Source organism: Lepisosteus oculatus, chromosome 9, assembly GCF_040954835.1.
Source record: "Lepisosteus oculatus isolate fLepOcu1 chromosome 9, fLepOcu1.hap2, whole genome shotgun sequence".
NCBI classification, from domain to species: Eukaryota; Metazoa; Chordata; class Actinopteri; order Semionotiformes; family Lepisosteidae; genus Lepisosteus; species Lepisosteus oculatus.
Window position 1 is genome coordinate 8,761,255 of NC_090704.1, and position 24,343 is coordinate 8,785,597.

At 35.1% G+C, this 24,343-nt stretch overlaps 1 protein-coding gene and 1 long non-coding RNA gene across 2 annotated transcripts; one reads left to right on the top strand and one right to left on the bottom strand.

Moving 5' to 3' along the window:
- Nucleotides 1–1,287: 1,287 nt before the first annotated feature.
- LOC102689199 (putative ferric-chelate reductase 1) lies at nucleotides 1,288–16,107 on the bottom strand. The gene is made up of 16 exons (XM_015355039.2): nucleotides 15,841–16,107; nucleotides 14,487–14,685; nucleotides 13,627–13,763; nucleotides 10,579–10,676; nucleotides 8,997–9,150; nucleotides 8,237–8,437; nucleotides 7,604–7,705; nucleotides 7,353–7,497; nucleotides 6,924–7,037; nucleotides 6,545–6,660; nucleotides 5,570–5,656; nucleotides 5,120–5,211; nucleotides 4,384–4,442; nucleotides 3,639–3,776; nucleotides 3,510–3,535; nucleotides 1,288–2,834 (listed from the first exon to the last, which is right to left on the bottom strand). The coding sequence occupies exons 2-16, from the start codon at nucleotides 14,683–14,685 to the stop codon at nucleotides 2,745–2,747; spliced, it is 1,758 nt and encodes a 585-aa protein (XP_015210525.2). The 5' UTR covers nucleotides 15,841–16,107; the 3' UTR covers nucleotides 1,288–2,744.
- A 4,005-nt stretch (nucleotides 16,108–20,112) lies between these two features.
- On the top strand, nucleotides 20,113–23,943 carry LOC138241181 (uncharacterized). The gene is made up of 6 exons (XR_011190381.1): nucleotides 20,113–20,723; nucleotides 21,627–21,828; nucleotides 22,264–22,400; nucleotides 23,012–23,109; nucleotides 23,336–23,426; nucleotides 23,748–23,943. It is a non-coding gene; the product is annotated as an uncharacterized lncRNA (long non-coding RNA).
- Nucleotides 23,944–24,343: the final 400 nt, after the last annotated feature.

Consider the following 24,343-nt stretch of genomic DNA (forward strand, 5'->3'; position numbering starts at 1 on the left):
ATTAATACCAGTTTTACCAACCATTATTCTGGAGTTAATCAGGGTAGGATAAAACATTTTACCCACCTTTTCATTGAGAGTCAGTGGATCACTGGCTTCTATTTGAGTGGTATACTGGTAGCACAGATTGTCCTAAATATGGCGTTATAAAACTTGCTACAATTAATCACAATTTGCTATAATTTAATATCACTGAATGAGATTAGTAATTTCTTTAAATGTAAAAAGATGTCAGATTCCCCTATATACAAAAAAGTATCAAAGCTATATTATATTGTATTTAAAGGGTTAAAAAAATTATGGTCCCTAGCATTTCATTGTACAGTACAAAAACAATTTGAAGGTTTGAGTTAATGCCAACTGCCTTTTGAAATATCCTGTTTTTGGACAGGCAGGCTACTGTTCATGAACTACTGCTTCATAACCACACGGGCACACTGTTACGAGCCAGGAAACAAGAGTTTAAGACTTATAACCACAGAAGCTGTCAGAATAAAACATTAAAAGTAGTGCACAGGGCAACACACTTTGTTACTTCTCCACACTAACCTCCTGCGAAGCAAGCATGTTAACACTCAATTCCAAACCATGTTCATGTAAGTATAGAAACAGCTGGAAAGAAGGCTTTTATATCACATTGGGACCTCATATACAAGGTGGTCCGTGTACTTGCTATCAAAACCATGTTGTGTTTAATCCAATATGATAGGACTATGTATGTCAATGCTCGTTAGTGGGTGGTCCCATCAAATGACTTTGAGAAGTGGCTCATGTGGCTTGTGTTTTATGTCAGGTGACTTCAATTAAAAGTGTTTTGAACACAGTCAGTCACAAATGCCGGTTAGGTTACTGGTCCAAACATCTACAGTACAAGGACTTGAATCACACTTGGCAAAAAATGAATTACCAGTGCTTTTACTGCATGTTCTTGTTTGTTTCTCTGTTAACACAGAACAGTTTGAAAAAAGCCTGTTTCTGTTTATGTGATGCCAAACAGCAACAAGCTCAGTTTCCTTTGGGATACAGCTTAACCTCTAGTCACTTCTGCTAACAACAGAAGGGGCTTTATCTTTTGTCTTCTGTTGGTTTCTGTTAACGTTCTGCTTCTGGAGAAAACCTGTTTTGGGGGGGACAATGTGACATCACTAATAAATGTTAAAATAGCAGATTTCCAGAAAAGCTGTTCACTTTCAAGAACAAGAAGATGTAAGGAAATAGTGAAGTAAATGTAAGATTTTTTAATTTATTTATGATTGGCCTCAGTGTCACACAAAGAACTACCAAACATCTTCTAGATTTATTTTATTGTATACTTTAGAAATAGCAGTGACATTTAATACATTTTGTTCTTTACATAGTTGTTTCAGTTGGCTGTGGCATTATTTCATTATTTATCTTATAAGTGAGGTAAATTGTCTTTATTTATGAGAATCCTTGTACTAAAATTGCTAATATTTACACCGAATCTTTACAAGCATAAAATGTATAGATTACATTTTAAACTGTAAAAATACTAAATTACAAAATATATTTTATATATGTGGTTTCGTTATATTAGTTCTATCTTTAGTTATTGTAAATATCCAAAGCCATTCTTGACATACTTGACATAAAGTCTAATAATGATTTAGTTTTATTGATTAAAATGTTGCTTGGATTATAGAAAACTATACACATTTAATAACAAACATTTTGGCTTTACATGTTTGAACTAAATTTTATTAAACATACTAGGATTTAAAATACTGTACAACAGCAAATATAGATCAAATCTTAATGTCTGGATACAATGTTTATTACGGCAATATGACATTAATGAAACATTAACCAGTGCTAAACATGGGGAAAAAAACAGAGAAGAGTGATTTGAGAAACAGTTTTTTTTCTGTAGCTGTTAAAACTAAAGCACCTTGGAGATAGTTGGTTATCAATGGTTATCACTAGATGAAGAACTGTTTCTTAAATTACTAGCCTAAATCAATATACTAAATATTGACATGTTTGCCAGTAATGAAAACATTTTTCTACTTTGTGGTAAATTTGACTATTATTTTAGAAAACATCTTTGCAAAGAAATATTTTCAGGACAAAATATTTCCTCAATATGGATATATTTAAATTGAATCAGTATGAGAAAAACGAATTACTTAGCAAATAGTTAATGATATGAATAGTATTCATATAACAAGTTTGTTTTAGCTTTTAGCTTTTAAAAGTGCTTGTTTGATTTTTGATATAGTGGTTTTGGTTATGTGAAATTTTTTAAAGACGGTGAAATAATTTTTTTAAGTGTGACAGTACGTTGAGGAGAGTCCTTGGAGAGTCCATCACAGCGCTGCCTAAACCTGGTAAGCCTGGAGTCCAGGCCCAAGGCCTGTATTTACTCTTAGCATGCAGTCAGATTGACATAGAATTATTGTGTACTTAAATCTTTAAAATGGTTCCCAATCTCTTAAGTATGAGTAGATTGGATATTAAGTTAAGCAGAAAAGAACAAATGGGACTAAAACTGGTTTGTTTTTACAACTGGGGACCTTTTAAATTGACATGATGTGAAAAGAATGAAAAATATTCACAAATATGACCCTGCGTTTATAGACATTCAGGTGTGAAAAATGATTTTTTTTTTACTGACAAAAACAACCGTTTCAGCGATTTCTCCTATTATGCCTTGGGAAGAGTAAGGGACATGTATTTAACACCCCATCAATATGGGTATTTGACAATTCCTTGTGCTCGAGTCTTCATGACATACCAATCCCAACAAGAAGAGCAATTAAAAACATAAGATTCCCAAGTAGATACAGGACCAGAAACATGACTTCAAACCTCATCTAAAAGACAAAATGATTAAGTGAAACATTACTTTTTCATTTATATATATATTGATATATTTAAGCCTCTTGATGGATTTACAATAATGATGGGGAAAATGAAGACCTTGAACTATAACATTTTTTGCATATGCTTTTTTACAGAGAACTATCAGAATCTGTCCCATTATCTAAACCAGAGTATCCTGGGCAACAGGTTTTTCTATATTCTGCTGTCCTGTAACCCAATGTTCATAACTGACACACAGGTACAGTACTTGAAAATGTACCAGTAAATTGAGATTGCATTAAACATACCTTAAACATTAGTAGAAAGAAAATGTTCATATTTCAACAAAAAAAGCCCTTCAATAAATATTTTCAAAACTACACAACATTAGTTCCTAAATAAGTAGTAGAACACTATAACTCCCAACGTATACATCCATTTTCAGAAATACGGTTTAATCCCAGTAATCCTAGCAACAACTACAGTAACTCTAAGACTCTTCTGGAAACATATGCAACATAACGGCTCTACAACTTGGAGTCCATCATAGCACCGCCCAAGCCTGGAAACAGAATCCAGGACCCAAGACCTGAAGAAGTATGTCTATTTTCTCCACACTTTTCCACTGCTAAGATGACTTTTAAAAAATCTTAGGACCTAAAGCAGTTTACTTTAGTGACTCTTACCGTGTTCAGAAAAGTCTCTGAAATGTCTGAAAAAAAAAAAACACAAAATAACACACCACATTTAATCAACATCCAGTAACAGACGTAACCTTTTATTTTTCTTTTAAAAAGCGGTTGTTTCAACCTCACCTTTTTTTCTGTAAAACAAATGAAAGTCCTGGAGCAAATAGAACAGGAATTCCCATCCAACAAAGCCTCCCATTACTTTTGCAAGCCACTGATTTGGTGAGCTATCAAGAAGCTGCAGGCCAGTAAATATGGCAGCCACTGAAAAACAATGCAGGCAGTTTAAAGCAGCTCATCATTAGAGCACAATAATATGTAGGGCTAAAGAGATTCACAAGTGACAGATTTAACTTCAAAGCAAATATTCAACTAGTGCTTCTTTAATCTTTTACCAGGAAACATTACGTTTTTAAGTATTTTTTTAAAGTAATTTTTCAAATGCAAAATCTACTGCTTTACATTCACTAAGTATTCACATAACCTGTGGGCGTAAATCAAACACCTGTATTTCCGACAATATCTTTAGTTAATTTTTACAGCAAAAAAATTACACAGTCGTGCTTATGTAAATGTTACTGATGTAATAAAAAAAGTAGTGATGTAGTCTATAATATTTTGTTACAGCCAGGACTTTAAACTGTTAATTCTATAACTAATGAGTCTAAAGTAATTCATTGAGCAAGAAGCTATTACTGGTTAAAGTAGGGCTGAAGAAAGTGGGAATACAGGACGTCCCTGGAAATGAACACCTGATCAATGGGATATAATGGCAATACAAACAGTATTTGTGCAAATGTGTTGGCTAAAATCACTAGGGGGACAAACATGCAACAGAGGGCACCTTAGAGCACAGAAGTACTGTACATACCTGAAACAATCTTGATTACCAGGGCATTCAGAGCATGAAACGTGTTGAAAACAACCCTCCTAAAGGTTAGAGGGGAAAAGTGAAATCAAGGTATTGTAGAAACACGAGTAGCTTTTTATACTTTATTTCAAGATTTCATATCTGAAACCAGTACTAAAAACAGTCTATTTACAAGACAATATTATTTCCACTGCTTTTTTAAATGTCAGTACCTGCCAGTGATAATAGACTGCAGTACTGGTGACTAACAAGCTTGCCTTATTCTCCCCACTCATTATCTTTTTAGGGCATTGTGGACTTTTAGCGTACTACCATAGCAAGTTCTTTTTTCAAATAATTAAAAACTCACATACTTGTGATAGAATTACTGTAGATATTGGGCTAGAATAAGCTGGTTAACAACTATTCAAATGAATATTAGCTACAGCAGACTACACCAGAAACATCTGAATTTCTTTGAACAGAAATATCCAATTATTTACCATGTCAGCTTCACCTGCATTTGGATGTTATCACCCATCCATGCACTCAAAATCCTTTCAAAGCGCTCTGACTGTTTAAATGAAATTCTAAAGAAACCCATAAGCATTTATTTTTGCTCCAGCAGATAATTTTTTCAAGGACCTCAACAGTGCCATAAAAAATATTTGCAAGCAAATGCTATAGGCTGACTTGTGTGATGCTATAGAAATGTTAAGACTTTTGTGCTCTGTGTTATGCTGTTTCATTTCCTTACAATTTGTGAGTAGGATCACATCGAAAGAACGCAGCTGCTGGCTGGACAAAGGCAAGAATCATCACTATACACCCCAATACTGGGTGAGCTCCCTGCCAATAAAAAAACACACAGAAATGTCTCAGAATAAAAATGGTCAAGACTAGGAGGGACAGCAGAATTAGCACAAAATGAATCATGACCTTAACGATGCCATATTGTCGTGTAAACCAGTGTAAAATCAGCAAAGATGGGATCTAGTTTGTTGGCATTAACCTGGGTTTCCACACAGTGAAGTGTAGAAAAATCCTTAACTATAGCAATTAGCGACAAACTTGTGCTTTTGGTAAAATAAATGTCTTCATAAGTATTTGAAAACAGGAAATGCAGCAGAGATTTATGGTATAATTTATCATGAGCAATGTCATAACTTGGCTTGTCAGGAGTATTAAACTTCCACTTAATACTTACACCACTCCAATTTCCTGCAGATGAAAATGCCAGAACAAATGCAATGATAGTAGCAGCAACAGTGAGTATCATCAGGAACACATGAACCTAAAAAATAGGATATTAACATTACAAAAACACTGTGCCATCTATCATACAACACCTCATACAACAGTATGTGCAATCTGGCTGTCCTTAGGCTTGATGCTGTCTTCTATACTTTCTGTGGTCAGGTTATGTGCAATACAGACCATGCCCCCAAGCAGCCTCACACATGCCAACAGTCATTTTTAAATCAATTTCAACATTTTGGCTGACGACAGGCAGTGTGACACTGATACTGTATTCTCGGCACCAATGAGTAACGGATATCATTAAGTTTCCTGAATTCTCTGTTCACTGACGTAAAAATTACAAAACAAATCAGATTTAACAACACCTCTTATCAAATAATTCCCACATTTGTATCAGTATTGTTTCGATTTCCACCATCACATTTGTTAAAAGATGTTAGGTATAGAGCACAATTAATAATGCAGTATTGGATAATTAAAGGCTTCCTAAACTGCTGAGTCACAAACATTGAAAACATTGTAAACCCACCTGATTTGGAATAATCAATTGTTTCTTTTACAAAAACTGCATGAAGAGGTTTATGTATTACAGACATGCTTCTTTTGACAGGTTGCACAGGGAGTTAGCTTCAATTGGTGGCATGATGCATCTGTCGGTAACATCACTGCAAGCCTGCCCAAGAAGTTCTCAAGACCCACTGTTTTACAGAGGGCAGAGAAAGCCCAGACCATATAGGTCTAGCACTATTCCAACTATGTGGTACCACTTGCAGAATCCCAGTTACTGTAACATACTGTGATGTACTGATGATGTACAGTACATCTGCTACCAACATGACAATATACTCAGAATGAGTGTCTGCCAGTAAAAGACAAAGAACCAGCTCAAAAAAAATGTTTTAGCCACAATGAGAAGTCCTACCAGAAACCAAAAATCTTTTCCACACATCTTTTTCCCCGTTGTAATTCGCTTAAAATATCTGGCCATTATCATGCCCAAACTTCCTGTGGTCATCCAGGCTATTAGCATAAGAGCTCCTGCAAAAGAAAAAGAGAATGTTGATTTACAAAGCAGAAAACAAAATATTAGAAAGAACCATGTCCACTTAAACATACGTTTTAAAGTCCTTCATACATCCCTAAGAGTAACATACTTTTCAGAAAGAGTTAGACCTTAATTGTCACACTGTTATACTGACACCTTCCACAGACAATATTTCCTTTAGTTTAAAACCAGGTGACCCAAGATTTTTAATATTAGATCTGAAAGTTTGCAATTTAATATATTAAGCAGTACATACCATGAGCCTTAATTATGCTTGGTTGCTCAGAACTCCCATTTGCCACTTGTGCGGCTGCAAGATCCACCTTCCCAGTACTGACAAAAGGTCTCTTTGGGTGATATTGTATTTCACCTGTCAAGAGCATGAATCAGTCCCGGATGTTTTTGAACAAGAGATGTCATTATATGATTAAAGACATGCAATGATTTATGTATTACAGTACATCTTGTCAACAAGTTATCAAAGAAAAGGACAAAATACTCAACACCGCATCCTAATAAATCTTTGTAATACAAGGTAACAGTACAGAAATATGAAACTATTAAAATAATTTAGTAGCAATTTAGAAAATGAGTAACTGCATAAGCCCTTAGAGTCAGTACAATTTTTTAAAACTAAAGTATGAAATTATTTCAGTTCCACCCTGGACTAAATTAATATGCTCACCCTGCGAAGCAGGTCCATAAGCAAACAGAATGTAGTACAGGAGACTTTTCCCAGCACTTCTCTGTGTTGAAATAGTGTTACTTGAATTGAATGAGCAGCAGATGATACCATTGCTGTAAGATGATTTTATTTCTGTGACGTTTCCCTACGATGCAACGGTAAAAGACAAAATGTATACACAGTTAAATACATATTTAAATACATATGTACATATGTTTGATCACTATGCACCAATATATTTATAAATGTACCAAAGGTAATGTGTTTGGCTTTGTTGTTCCTGTAGAATACGCATGTTGGATTTGAACAACTCCATTTCCATCCAGAACACAAGCATAAATGTCATCATTTCCCTGAGAAAACAAATACAGTCATTCAAGTCAATTCTATTAATTTGCATCTATTGTTGATCATTACATAAATGAAAAATAATGCAATTAGAGGCACTCTTTCAATTTAAACAGTTTAGAAAAGCATAGAGAATAGCATAGGGAATTTTGTTTTGAAGTATTACACTTCATTCGTTGTAAATAAGCATCTCTGTAAATATGATGTGTGACATGTCTATCTATTATAACCTACATGATCCACAACAAGCACATTCGGTGTTTGTTAGTAATTTACTGGTAATAAGTCTGTTCATGGATATTTAAGTCTTATGGTACAGCTGTGTCTAGAACTCAGTGTAATTAAACCTTCTTTGGCAGGCTTTCCTCTCTATAATTCTAATTAATGAATATGCTTTGAACCAGTCTATAAGACGTTCTTCAGGGATTAACGCCAATTTAAATCACTCATACTGTATCTGACTTCTAAGAAATCTTTAATTCCCTGTGAGCACAAAGGATCTGAACAAACAACAAACTCTGCCCGTTTCAACTTACCATTTCTACATCATCTGAAAATCCAAAGGACACGTAGCCATCAGAGCGACCACACATTTGGAATTGTATTGGAGAATTGGATGAAGAAGGAAATACTGCACTTGACATGAAGTAACAGTCACTGTTGGTGGCTGGATTACAACTGTTAGGGTAACTGAAACAGCTTTTACTGACCCCACAACCATCGTTGGAAACAGAGATCTGTGAAAACAGAAAAAAAAATCCTTCTGTATTGGAAGATTTTTTAGCATGATTATAGATTGGTAACTATGATATTATTTACAATGCTGAATTCATCATAAGCACAGCATGTTAACCATCTGGAAATTCATGCTAAGCTTTGTAAAATACAATTTCACTTTTCAATATTTTCAGCTTGGGTTCTTTCCATCTGCACGTGTTATTGTATTTGTACTGATAAAAACTTGCTGAATTGTTCATTATTAGAAAGTGTCCTGGGATGATACAGATTCATGAATGGAAAAGTGCCAGATATCATATAAGAGTCAAATACTGATCACATCAACAACACACGAAGACAGAGCTTAGGGGTTAAAGAAAGAAGACAAGGATTTGCACAGCGATCTTTCGAAAGGCAGTTGAAGCACTCAGCATAGAACCCATTCCATATTTTTTAAACCTTTTCTGATCTGTTTCATTAACACAATTACAGATTTGCTCTATTCCTTTTTTTTTACAGTAAAGCTTAACGCTACTGGGTGTATTTGCCTCTGAATAGGTTTTCAGTCAAAACACCTACTGAAGAAGAACTGGGTGATTTTGTGGTAGTTGAAGTAGGTGCTGGGGCATTTACAGATGGCGTAGTGCTTCCAGAAGATGTGGTTCCATTATAAGCAACACTGGCACTTGGGACTGCAACCCAGAATACATTCTTTGATTGAACAAATGTTGCCCTGAAAGAGACAGTAAAAAGGCTGGTAACAACTGTTTTAACAAGCACAATAGATGGATTTCTTTTTACTCTAATTATTAGTAATACATTATGACAAATTAGTTTCTAACAATAGTCTGATATACAGAAACCTATTGATGCAGAACCATTAGATCTACGAAGAAAAAACATTTGCATTTAAAAGAGATAAGATTATCTCTGAACAAAATAATCATCATGTTTAAATAAAATATTTTTTGCCTTTAAATACTATAATTGTTGTATTGCATTTAAACAAGATAAGATTTTGTTTCAACAAGATAACATTGAATTGAAACGGTTTTTTTCCTGCTGTTTCATTTCATTTCCTTACAATTTTCAATCTCAGAATTTGTCATTCAATAACAAGAAAAAAAAACACTTAATCATTTTAACATTCTAAACATTTTCAAAGACCAACCTCAAAATACCATTTTGCTCAAATTGTCAAAAGTTAAACAAAATAAATAGAGGTAAGCCTAAAAGAAAGTGGCTTCAGTTTTTTGTAAACTAATTTCTGAAAGCTTTAAAAATTTAAAACTGCAAAACAAAGTTAAATTCCAAACTGGCAGAGAAATAAATAGAAGGCATGGATGCTTAGGTTTTTGTGCACAGTGAACTAATCAAATTGTCAACTCAAACATGCCTTTTTGGAGCTACAGTATATTGCTGCTTCTAAAATTCATCTGAATACCAACAGCAATGAAACATAAGGTATTGAAAATGTCCACCAAGTGAAGTATTAAATTTCCAATTAAATACAGAAACTGTTATTCAACCTAAACTACATAAATTTAGAAAACATCAAATCATTTATTGGTTATTGGTTTTTAAATCATGAAATCTATTTGGTGAATGAAGTGGGACATGTATACTGTATATCTCATTTAACCAGCATCAAAGTATCACCACTTAAGCACAATGTGAGAGGTGTGGGTGGGGTCTGTTAATTTAGCCTCGAACAAAAGCTACACTAAGATGCTATAAAGCTGACTTGCTTTAGCAGCCCCAGCCCAGTGGCTTAACTAGACATAATAAAAGACAGGAACAACACCCACAAACAGGATAAACCAGGCCAATATCTGCTGCATATCAAAGGACAGAACCTAGAGCAAGACAAGAAGTAATTCCATATCATAGAACAGGACAAGCACTCAGATTGTGAAACAAACTTTCTTCTGACTGTATATAAGAGCTGGGAAACCCTTGCAGTTTGTCTGTTCTGTGGGGCAGACCTGGCACGCGTTGTAGATCTTATTGAGCTCAATAAAACTGAATCTGCACAAGACTGTGTCCTGCTCCTCTGATGAAGAATTTCCTGCAACAGTGAACAACCAATTTTTCAGCTTGCGCATGACATATATCTTGAAGAAGAAGAAAAAATAACAAGGTTTTAAATAATAGTAAAAACCTGAATTCAATTTCCTTGAGATTTCCAGATGTTGGAGCCTTCCAGGTGGCACTGATGGTACTTTTGCTGCTGCTGGTTGTCTGAGTAACTGCTGAATTCTGGAGACAAAAAAAAACACTTTTTAAGGCTCAAGGCTACATCTCTTCATAGTTTGACTGTACTTTCCCTCTCCTGCTGTTACACAGATACTAATGGTTTTCTTGACAATTTTCAGTACCAGTACAAGAATAAACATTTTTTTTTATCAAAAACTAGTTGGATTCAGTATGTTTAGTTTTGTGTTTTGCAATTTACCAGATGTTAAACCTGATCAGTTAATGGTTTCAAGGCTGATATAACACTAATGATGTTCAATGACATTAATATCAGTTTGAGCAGTAGGTTATTACTTTTTTATTTTTGAATGGCAATTGCATTGTACTTTCACCTTTACTGTGCTAGCCTTATTTATACTTGATTTAATTATTATAGAGGACTTACACATAATTTAACTTGTAATTTAGGTTAGCTTAGATAAGACTGGCCACTAAGCAAATAAGTAATAATCTATCCCTCCATTTTTAGCAGTCATTTAATTCTTAGAGGATGCATGGAGCTGAGTAGTCTAATCCTACAGGCACAGAGCAAAAGGACTCCTGTATATCCAGTTTTGTGATATCCTAAAATACTTGTGATTGTTAAAGGGTGTCAACATTAGGGATTTTGTCTAACTGTACTCCTATAAAATTCATTGATTCAGTTCTCACAACGTTATTTCTGAATTCGAAAATACAACAGCGAATTCAAAAAGGGCAATAGCTTGGGGACTATATTGACATAGAATATGGTTATAATGGCCAGTGTCATTGTCAACATTGATATATTTGCCTTCTTTGAGCTTTTCCTCTAATTAAAGTCTTTGGGCCTTCCTAGAACAAACAGTGGGACAATCAACAAAGATTGAACAACACACTGTTTGCATAAATGCCCAAAACGTTCAGAGCTGATGTGGGATTGTGGGAAAGGTTTAACAGACTAAGACTGAGAGGGGGCTCCATTATCGACGAAGAATAGACAATGCATCGTAGTAACACCCAGCTATCTCCATACAGTCAGTTCATTAATTAGCCTCCATATGTTAGTTCTGCATACACTACTGTGAAAAGTAGGACATTCCCTCCTCTCATTTCAAGTTCTGAGCTCTGGTCAGCAATGGGCTGGATAATCCTCAGTCAAGAGAAATCAAGAAAAGAATTCAAGACACAGCTTGCACTACTGAACACAGGATAGGACTGGGACCCCAGAGGGAGACTCTACTGAGAACAGCAGAGGAAAGATCAGACATCTTGTCTTCTTTCCCCTACTCGATATTGGACTTGGAGAAAACAGTGTAATAATAATTCCTTACACTCTTAGAGTTATATAGCACTTTACAGGTAATGGGGACTCTCCTCCCACCACCGATGTGTAGCACCCATCTGGATGATGCGATGGGAGCCAAAACACACCAGTACACCAGTACCAAAGCTTGCCACTCATCAGCTATCCTTGAGGAGGAGAACAGAGTGATGAAGCCAGTTCATAGGGGGCCATAATCAGCTAAGGACAGAGGGTAATTTGGCCAGAATATATTTATATTCCATAAATTTGGCAGAACCTATGGACAAGTTCAGCATTTCGCCATTTTCTACACCATGATGGAAGGAGGGATTCTAGGACCCATGGCTGAGCTGTTCCAGGAGAATGACCATGCTGTATTTCTCTTTTGGGACACTGTTTTGGGATCCCTGGGGTCCATGGAGTGTCAGTTGTGGATACTTTAACATTAGATGATCGAGAATTGTTGTCAAGAGAAATTAAAATCTATTTATTTTGGATAACTGTCTTGTCAGTCCTTTGGGGGCGCTGGTGGTTTTGGGAGAAGAACCTGCTCTGAAGGAAAGGGGTCCTAGCACACTTAACATTGTTAGGTAGTGTCTGATGCAAGTTCATTTAGCTTGCAAATTGAGGTCAATATTCGCATACTTATCCCTGACAACACATTCCAATTGTGGAAATTATTATCTTTTTAAACATTTTAAGCTCACACATGGCGCATCTTCCCTCTAACCACTACAAAATTCAATGGCACTGTAAATTCACCACTCTGGGTCCTAATATTACACAACAGTCCTTTTGGTTTCTGGTCAGTCTTTGCTTTCAGTTGGCACTCGACGTAGGTATGTGGTCTAACTGTGATAATACACAAAAGAGGAAGTGGGGTGTGCTGTCAGTTTTTTTTTTCTGTTCAAACATATTTCCATAACACTTCCATTCTGACTGGAATTTACCAGAAAGATACCGGCTCAGAGATTTGGATAAATCTGCTACCAATAAACGCCTGGATATACCAGTGGTTTTGAGATACAAACATAAACCTTACTGCTCCTACTGAGAGGGAAACTTGGACAAAAATGTAGACTTTCCTGGTGATGAACAGCAAGTCTTGAGAATCTGTATCTTGAAGCAGTTCTTCATTGTGTTATGCAATCCCAGTACACTGGTAGAAATTGCGGTAAAAAGTGGTCATTGCAAAATCCTCATTTTCCACTATGTCCCGAATTAAGAAGAGCTTTTAATTATGATACAGATCAAATAAAACATGTGTAATGATTTGCCAATCATAATAAACAACAAGGACAGCCAAAGGCCAATATGTTAAGTAACTTTTTTTTTGCTACTTTATTGACTTCAGTTTGGAAGTTGACACAAAAAAAAAAAGTATTAGCAATTTAAGCAAGCATTTCTGACGGGCAAAACCGAGGTCCGAACTACTTGATCCTCAAAGATGCTATTGCATTTTCTGAAATTTCCTCTAATTCACTTGAAATAACTTCTCACTTCTCTGTCTGAGCTTTTGTATACTGGGCCCTCTTTTATACAGTATGTAGAGCACTTTGGAATTTTTTGGGATGGAGTGCTGTTCCTACAGAACTTGAACAACCGAAGTAAGGAAATCCATATAAAGGAAAAAATATTTTGAGGAGTTTCCCTAACTTGTAATACAAATAAGTTAAAGAACAAACTTACTTGGATCCCATTGCATGATAGACCCTTAGAATCAGCACCTGCTACAGTAAAAGTTCCCACAGGATTACTGCTTCCTCCAGTTTCTCTGGCCTCTAACAGAAAACCTTTGAATGAATTAGAATTAGCTTGAAGAGTCACTGTAAAAGAAAAAAAAGAAAACCCACCTAAACGTATTTGCATATACAATGACATACTGTATAAATATTAAATCAAGCTAAAGACAATGTGTCATTATTTGAAAAAATGGTTCACACTACTGCTTTGATGCAACTGCGCCCATCTCTCAGTCTCAAAAAAATCTCACGAGGGACAGTAGTTTCTTACCACATTTTTTTTAATCATAGACCGCTTTTAGAAAAAATGCAAATTTACAAATGTGTTGTGCTCAAAACAGCAATTAAGTAATCACAACTTGTCAATCGACTAATTGCAAACGTTTCTAACGTCTTATTCTGCAAATACTTTCAAAACTATGCATTAAATACGATTGTTATTCAGATTTTTTTTAAATATTAGATATTCTTTTAGCATATGGCAAAAAATAAAGTCCCCTTTATTTACTAAGTACACTAACTCTATGAATTGGCTACATTACTCTGCTCTCCTCCCCACTGATATCTGATGTGTGGTGAGCGTTCTGGCGCACTATGGCTGCCGTCGCATCATCCAGGTGGATGCTGCACATTGGTGGTGGTGGAGGGGAGTCCCCATTACCTGTAAAGCGCTTTGAGTGGAGTGTCCAGAAAAGTGCTATATAAGTGTAAGCAATTATTATTAATTATTATTATAATTCACATGACTGAAAAACATTTAGTTGGAAATATCAAAACCATATGATTCAAAGACAAGATAATCTTTACCTGTGATCGAGTCTCCTTCCTTGTAGCTGTTTTGACTTGTTGCGACACTGTACGGAGAGGTCACTGTCTGATTGCTACTGCCGTGGTTAGGAACCATATTGGAGCAAGCAGATGTAACAGCACCATTCCCATATCCCATAACACCCAGTACGGCACTTTCACAAACGAGAAGGATGAAGAAGAGCCTCCGTTTGTCCATCTAAAAAAAATAAAATCTACTGATGAGTCCAATTGTTTAATCCAGTTAAAAAAAACTTTTTTTAACTGAATTAAATAATTCCACTCATCAGTAGACTTTATTTTTACAAAAAAACTTGTTTTTAATTGCAAAGGTTTGTGAAGACACTATCATCCCTAATATATATATATGGATTAGGATATTTGTGTGCAGAAAGTGGTAGTTGGAGATATATTGTAGAGATCACAATATCTAACAAATTCTGATTTATCAGTATAGGAATACTGTCTATATTCTTCCTCTATCAGTAGGGTGTTATTCAGTAGCATTCAGAGAGACTTCATCAAGAGTTTGCGGTCTTCTTGTAACGTTTTACAACAGAAGCACTCTTTTCAGATAAAATGCAGTATGATTAATACGTGGTCATTGAGATGCGAGATAATAAACGAAGCTCAATTACTATTCAACACGTACCGCACACTATACTGTATTGACCTGCTTCCCAGTTCCACTAAATCACTAATTTATTTTAATTAATTACATTAAATTAGTGGTCCCTTATGGAAAATTAAATTATAATTTTGTAGTTCAGAAATAGTTCACACGAAATACCCGAAGGTACAAAGACTGTATCGCTTCTTTATTTACGTAGAAACTGCAAGAATTGTTTACAATAAAATGCTTAAACAAATCTGAAATAAACTGTGTTCATGTAGCGCTGACCACATTTGAAACAACATCTAATGCTGAGGAAAGTTACGCTTTCATGCACATTAATCGCCGTCAATAATGCATCATGCTATTGATACGTTTAAATATTAATATCAACTTCAATATTAAAATAATTCAAGAACAGTAATACAACACATAATAATATATACACAGCAAACTCAGACTGCAAATACAAAACAACGGCAAACAGTTTTTGCTTAAATTGCGGTGGGGGGTGTATAGTAAACTGACAATTGGCTTTCGTGTTGCAGTTCTAGTTACTTTACCAGTAACGACACTACCTTGCTTTTACTAGCGCTTGAGGATTATTCAGTTTGATAAAATAACACACGTAATAAGTAGTGAAAAACAGTAAGTGAACGGTTTAGCTAACATTAAACAACTATGGTAAAACAAAAACGGGAGTTTCTACACCTTCCGTACAGCAAACATAATGAGACTTACCTTAATCAGAGACAATCAAAAATAAGCCTGTTTCGAGTAATCTAATTGTCTGCTAGTTACTGTAAATCCCTTTAGCAACTGCGCCGTGCTTTGGTGCTCTTTGAGCAGTTTTGAGACACAAAACAGATGCTTATTCACAACAGTCATACAGGTTTAAGGTGTGGCCAAATACCGGAACAGGTATTATCATCCAGATTAGGAGAACAAGATTTTTCAATAGGTCATGTTAGAAACGATGTACAATATTCCTGTTTCAATTTCTTGGTCTTCTTTTGGACATATAATACGGTTGATTCTGCTTACTTATGTCCATGTGTGCTCGTGTGATTACAGTTGGCGGGTCTGATTAGGACTCGTTTTCTACAGAAAAGCAGTGGGAAGATCAGAGCAGTGTACATGAATTATCATGACTTCAGGGAAAGAGGAAAGCGAGGAATGTGCATTGAAGAGGCGGATGCCGGTGGGGAATTAGCGGGTTTGAGACCCTTTGATACCACACCAATCCTGTAGCTTCCTTCCCAGTGCAGTTCAGACGACGTTTCCAATGATAGTTGTGCTACCTAAATTGTTTGGTAAAATTTGTATTGTATTATCGTTGACTGGCAGACTAGGTCCACTGGTTTTATTCTTTGTTTTACATTGTTACTGACATCAGGTCTGTTTGTTGCTTTTCAGTTTTAAGCCTGAACTGAATTGTTATACTTTAAGCTACATTTATCAAGAGAAACAAAATAGCGATGGCGAGTCCAAATTTGGACTGAATCTTTATTGCTCTTACATTTATTGGTGTGCCAATAGGTGCAGTCTGCCCTAATGTTCACTTTTGTTGTTCCTTAATACTAGCACAAGCATAAAAAATACCTTATATTTCCTCTTCATCAAAGATGGTGCCTAGCAGAGGCTAAAATCTTTAAACATGACTTTTCTGCTATGGGTAGAGTTACTCAAACAACACATGACGCAGATTATTGTTTGGGGGGGGCGGGCATTTACGGAATTCTCTGTTAGGAACGGATGATTCACAGTTTTGTTTCCGACTGAAATATTTTCAGGTCTGTTCTCAGAATGTATTTATTCATTTTAAGATTTAAGATTAGACTTGTTCGTTATGCCGGTAAACACTGTGTCAGTGGTTCCCACCACTAAAATCGCTAGAAATCCCAAATCACTAAAACTCAATCACAGAAAAAATGGAACAAAAAAAAAAAGAAGGAATTCCCATGACGGGGCTGGGACCACCTGTTCCACAGTAGCTATCTTTCAGGGTGATTCTTTCGCGATGCTTGATTATTTTTTTTCTTGCTCTGAGTTTATTTACTCTAATTCTGCCATTCATGAAGCAGCTACAGCATGTCTGGCATAGCCCCGTCTAGGTTTACTTAATCCTTTATAGTACATACGCAGTCTCCTGTTAATAAGTCAGTCGGCTAAGGCTGTTCTCCAGAAACACTAGTTATTTCTGAGACTTGGTTAAAATATCTTTTGCTAAAATGTATTTCAATTGCATTTTCTATGTATTGAACTTTGTTTCACAGCATGCAATAGAAGTGGCATGAAAAGAGAATCTCCAGTGATGTTTATGAAGCAGTTTCAAAAATAAACTAATAAACTGGAGTACAATATTGCTCTTCCCAACAGAGGTGCTTGGATCTTTTTCTAAAGGTTGTTTTAGTCATATTGTCAACAAGCTAAAGCCAAACATAGGGTATTCCCTGAGCTGTCAACTTTAAGTACAATCTGGCAGATTGAAATGCTAAGGCTTTTGAGAACGTCTGAGAAGTCCACTCATTTACTCCTCTTTAGCCATACAGTATAAGAAATCAGTGCACACAAGCCATGCTTCTAAATGGGCTGTTGCATAGACATATTCCCTTATATATTAAGTATATGGTGAATAAATTCTTATATTCTCTAGTGAACGATAGTGCCTATCATTCATCTGTGTTCAGCTGACCTTTCCTAGAGTGCAGAACAGCACCTTTCAAAACTCATATTAAAAGATTACATGCTGAAAACAAGTCTAAACTTGCTTTCCTTGATCTCACACACATTCATCTTGTTTTACATGTTCCTCTAGGCGTAAAAAAAAGGAAAAAAAGCTCACACCTGAAAAAGGCTTCACAGCCAAAACTGTTTTTTCTCTTCTTTTCAGTATGGAATAAACCTATTACTTTGTCCTTTGCAGACTAAACATACTGACGCAGCTACCCACCTGAACTACCTCCATATTCTGTTTATTGATGCTGTTTACAGAATAACCTACAAACGTTTTGTTGGAAACTTGATGTCTTGCCCCAAGATTTACAGTATGGTGCTAACTTCACTCATTACTACAGTAGGTCATTACATTTTGTTTGATTGTCTGTCTCTGCAAAGTAGACAATCGCTTCATAGGTTTTAAGTTACAAATTGTGCAAAAAAATCTTACTTTGTCATACAGTAATTCATTAGGGTCATTTTAATTTATTGCAGCTTTCTGCACCATCTTGCAATTGATGATGCTGTGCTTTTCTCAGACTGACCCTAGGGCACAAGTCATTTTAATATACACTGCAATTGAGTAGAATAATTTGTAGAATAAGATTAAATTACTTCAATTTTATCTGAGGTCCTTTTCAGTAAAATCATTAAATCATTTCTGCCCGTCACATACCTTGTTATGTTTTTGTATATTATGCGTTGCTCACTCCATTATTTCATTGCTGTTTTCGGATCTAAAATAATGTTAATCTTTTGCTCAGGCCACCATAGCAAATTAAACTTTATTCGCTTTAGTAAATAAACAATTATTATTCCACCTGAATTGCTAAATATTATCGCGAGGTGGATAACACATACACACAGAGAAAGCTCACATGATTGGTTCATAGCCATTCAATCATTTTTTCGATTTGCTAAATCCACAGATTTAAAATCTGGAATCACAGAAGATTGGAACCAAGTATCTAGAAACATAATGTCGTCCAGTTTAGAGGAAGACATGTTTGATATGAACTCTTTGAGGACCTGTGTTATTTAGTATAGCTATTACAAGCTTATTTGTTTTGTGTTACAAACTTTTTTAAGGGCTTATTGGTGGTTGACTCAGAAAAGACATGCCTTGAATGTCTGGTTTTGAAATACTGTACAGTACTTCTCTTTAGACCGCACTCTTGTTTTGCAATCGTCACTCTCTTGAAAAAGCCCTGTGTCAACATGACTCAGCAAAACAATGGTAATATGAGCTCTTGGAGACTTGCAAATGTAAAGGGAAGTCACGCTTCATCTGACGCTTAAAAAATACGATACTGGTACATTATATCAACATTTCCAAGCGAGTTTCAGGTATAGTACTAAATATGAACTCTAATTCACGTGAAAATTCTTGTCAGGTGACCATCAAGCATTAATAGAAAAAACTTGTTTACATCCACATATCACTTGTAATTTAGATTGTTGAAATACTGTAAATCGTTTTTTCCAACACTGTTAATGAATTTTTATTTTATATTTAATTTCTTAAATTGTAATTGTTGTATAATTGATATAGGAAATGGGTAAGGGCATAAAACTGATAGAATTTAATCTGTCAAATGGATTAACAATGAAAGAATTGAATGACTTTTACTCATTTAAAATGATATATTCGTTTTAGTGTGTCCCAACATAATTTTCTATATTTATTTCCGACATATTACAGTCAAAAAAAAAAATCACATGATAGCAACACAATTGAAGAGAACAGATCATATTTCAGTGGTTTCAAATTTTCCTAATGAGCTGATTGGGTGTGAAACTATTGCTTTCAGTTGTTTGTCTTTATTTAAAGTCAAAGAAGGACTGAAAAAAAAACTCTATGGAATTTTCCATAGTAAAATACTAACCTAGGTCTTTCATCAATATTGATTCTACTTAGAAAAATGAATGGGAAAAACTCTGAATATGAGAAAATGAAAAGACAAATCTGTGGTGCAAGTTCAAGGTTATATTTATTATTGTTGATTGATTAACAATGCTTATGAGGTTCTTTCAAAGTGGAACAAACATCTTTAAATAATTTATTGATTATATTTTTCTTTTTAATGTTTTCTTTGTTTTAAATAGTATAAGGCATAAGGCAGATAAGCACCACGAGGGGGTATGTAATGAGGCAGACATCTTGTTAGAGGTTAAAGCTGTGGAAATGTTTTACAGTGTTTTTCATCTGAATCCGTTCAAAGGCAAGCATGTTACAAGCACTACTCACAGCTACACTCTTCCTCCCAGAACAGGAGAAAATGACTGTTACCACCTGGGTATAAACACCAATTTCCCCAGGGATACCAGTTGCTCTTGCTGAAGAACAGCTCAAGGGTAAAACACAAGGTTTCTACATGCACAATGAATAACACAACAGAAATACTTACTCCCATAATTCCAAATTAGCACAAAATCCATTACATATAACCCTATTGGCAGAATGCTAACAGATATCACAATTATTTATTAGAATATCAAACATAATGTTGATGGCCTCATTGCAGCTCCATGCATCATAAATCTGAAAGCATTTACAGCATTTGAATGTACTGTACCGTATGTATATTCAAAATAAGGCAATGGAGAGGACAAGTAAAAAACGCTATGTAATTGCAAAAATGTTTTAAGAGCTACTCCGCATTTACTGTCCATATGAAAAAGGTCTGACCAGTTAAATTATTCAGTGTATATGTCTATAGGAAACATTTCTATTGAGAAAAAAAGCTGCAATTCAATCACTTGGGAACTGCATGGAGTAAAACACACCTGACAAAGGCTGAACACCTGACACCCTTTAGACCACAATAAAACCATCCAGTACTAACTAGCCTCATCGGAAACCTCACTTTTCCAAAGATTTACTTCTTACAGGTACTGATGAAAAGGTAAGATTTCTATTTAATAAATGTACACTTAATACTACCTACAGTATATCAAGCTATTACATTAGCACAAATATTTACAGTGCCTTGGATATATCAACTTCAACTTTCCATCACAGAACTTTACTGCAGTATATTTCAATTGTATGACCAGACAGCCAAGGAATTTCAGAAACACAGAGAAAGTCATTTAATGGAGAGATTTATTTCAATTGTAGTTCTGCAGTACCTGATTTTCATTTGTCACATTTCTATCAGTTGTATAAAATGTTTAGAAGTATAAAGTTGTATATCTCAGGCTTGAAATAAGAACATATGTGTGGTTGACCAGCTTCTTTACAACACGTATATTGAGCGTCCTGGAGATAAATATCTGTTGCAGCTCATCTAGAATCTAAGAATCTGTAGAGAAGGTTCTGCTTTAGGAGGGAAAGACATAAATATGATTGAACCATGAGAGTATGAAGGAAAAAGCATTTTGTGAACTTAATTGAAAATGGTTGCCCTTTTTAAATCAAAATAAACAGTGTCAGCTGCAGTTTTTAGGTCTTCTTCCCACGACAATAAATTAAACCAACTTGCAAAATTAATGTACTACAGATTCCAATGATATTCAGGATGAGTGTGAATGTTGAAAGTGAATGAAATTAAAAAAACCCTAAAACATTACAGTTGATAAATGAAAACTCAGTTAAAGAATGTGTCATGCAAAGTTGCAAGCATTGTAAGTGAGAGTTCAACCGTGGCAGTTTTTTTAATTTAATTTAATTTAAAATTTTTAATTTCAATGTCTTTTTGCTCAGAAAAATAATGGGAGATGACAGTCTATAAACATGATAGTGTTAAAGATTCACCAAAAATATATCAATGGATCACAAAATTTTGTAATGTTTCTTTTATTCTTAGATGCACCAAAAAACAATTTTCAGCCTGCTTCTAATGAATGCTTATTTAGTGACAGATGTTTTTAGTTTCCCTAATGGCTCAGTTGCAATCTCCTGCGATAGCATGATACCAGGGCATACTGGATATGTTGCCCAGACTTCAGTTCCTCCATTTAGTGTTACAACGAGTAAATCCACATATGCACCAGGAGACCAAATCACAGGTGAGGAGCAGCTTTCATTTTTTCCCCCCATTTTCACTTAACCTATTGCAGAATAAAATGTCCCCTTAAGATGATAGTTTTCTGGCTTCCATATGAATCGGACACCAAAAAAATACAATGACTTAACATCCTATCTTGCTACAATAGCCTTTTCTTTCTTCATTTCTGATTTTCCATCCCTGTTTTTAAAGTATATATTTAAAGATGCATGGAGCTGCTCAGAAAATCCAAATCCCCTGGTAAGACCACACCTAAAAAACTTTTCACCAGTTTTCTTCTAACAAGGAAAATACTTTTGTTTTTTATTACCCTTAGGTATACCTGACATCACTCATTTGTAATATTTGTGTAGGGTAACTTACATTTGAAATGTTTACTGTATTCACTGTTGACCGTCTATTGTGCCTGACTGAATACCACTTTTCTTTGTTCAAGTAACATTGGAGACAAAGACTTCTGTATTCGAGGGCTTTTTGCTGCAGGCTCGAAAGATCGATGGAAACAGCGCTGTGGGTTCCTTCATCTCTATAGACATGGGACAATGTCAGGGCCTAAGATGTAATAATGTGGTGGTAAGTTCTGCTGTGTTCTTATTATTGTTACCCATTTATGCAACAGGACATTTTACCGAAACCATGTGAATGAAATATCTTGCTCAAGGATATACGATTCTTTCCGATCTGTATTGCGGGATCTTCTTCTGAGGCAATGGGAGTAAAACATCTCGTAATGTACAATTTCAGTGCCCCACCTGGAATTCAAAACTTCAACCTTCTAGTTATAAATCCAGAGTCCTAACCACTAATCCATTCAGCTACCAAACTGAATTTGACAGTTTGCTGTATTCCGTTTTTTAACTCGACATTTGATTCTTTTTGAACCAGTAACATGGAAATTGTAGGGCTGTTGTGTAATGCATGTATTGAGGAGTTGTTTCAAATTGTAATAATTTGGAATTTTTTTTAGCCCAAATAGAATGTTATAATCCCAAATCGTAACAAAAATTAACAAGGTTTTGGTGAAGATACGGGCATCTAAAAGAGTGTTGTTCGTATTTTGATTTCTCAGTCTTTTTGTACATGTATGTGTTCATTGAATTATATTGTGTTTTGAACAATAAAAATAATAAAAATTGTGGGATTCACATTGACAGCTGTTTTTGGTTTAATAACTATTTTCTTAGAATTCCTCACTTAGTCAAACATCTGCTTCACCCAAGACACGATTGCAAGCTGTCTGGAAAGCACCAATCAATAATACCTTGGGCGATATTGAATTCAGGTTGATATTTTTTCTGTATTTGTCTACTTACAGGTGCATATCTTTATAGTAGAATGTCGTTGTTTAGTTTTATTTTAAATATAAATGGTAAACTGTAGACATCAATATCACATTAAAGCCGAGCACTGGGACAAACAGAGCAATCACGGTTTTTAATTCTTGTAATTTTTTAAGTAAAGTGAAGGCACATTTTCTCTAAAATTTTGGAATATTTTTTATTTCCCAGTGCAACATTTGTCAAGGATTTTGAGACGTTTTGGGTCAAAGTGAAGAGCCCAACTGTTAAATCATCCGCTACCACATTATCTTTGAATTCTGTAAGTATTCTGACTGTTAAAACACTATAATTACATTTCAGTACCTGTCTTTTCATATTTTTATGACCTCACTTGTAACATTCATTAAATACCTGCAGGCAGATGTTTCAGTCACATTATATGAATAGAATGTGCAGATCACTTTCAATGAGGAAACACTGGTGGATTTAGAGGATTAGAAGACGTTAGATGAATCCAGCTCTCACGAGAAGATAAACTAGATGATATGTATATATGTAGGCTGTCCATAAACTTTAATGATAGGTGTTTGGATTTTTGCTGATATATGATGTTACATGCGGTCATTCTTTCTTTCCCCAGCTTCTTCAGCATTCTATACTGATTCTGCTAACCATGAGCCTCTCACTTTCCTGCAGGAAGTAGGAGTCAAAAACATGTAAAGTAGAGAACAGAAATCTTATTAGCATTTCAAATGTGTAATTAAGTCAAATTACTGTGTGAAAGAATGATTAAAATGTAGTATTTTCTATTTGTAAATAAAATAACGAGCATTTTATGTCTCTTGGCTACTTCATAAAAGTTTACTTTGGCTTATACAGTACCCGCAATAAAAGTACAGTACACTGCACGCCAGTTGAATATGTCCCATGTTATCGGATGTGCACAAGGGTTATCCAATCTGACTTTTGAATGGGCTAGCTGTGTGTTTAATAAGAGAAATAGGTGGAATGATGTTCTTGTTTTCCTTAATAGGCACACAACCTTTAATAGTGGCATGGCAATTAATGAGAACATGCAGTACCATTGTACAGTAAGTGCAGCATTTAAATGTAGATGCTGAGGAATTTACTCACTGCAAATAGCTACAGAGATTAGATGATGTGGAAGTGAAGGAAACTAAGGGGAGACTATGGGAAAAATTAGTCAAGACAGAAAACGTTATTTTACTACGCCCT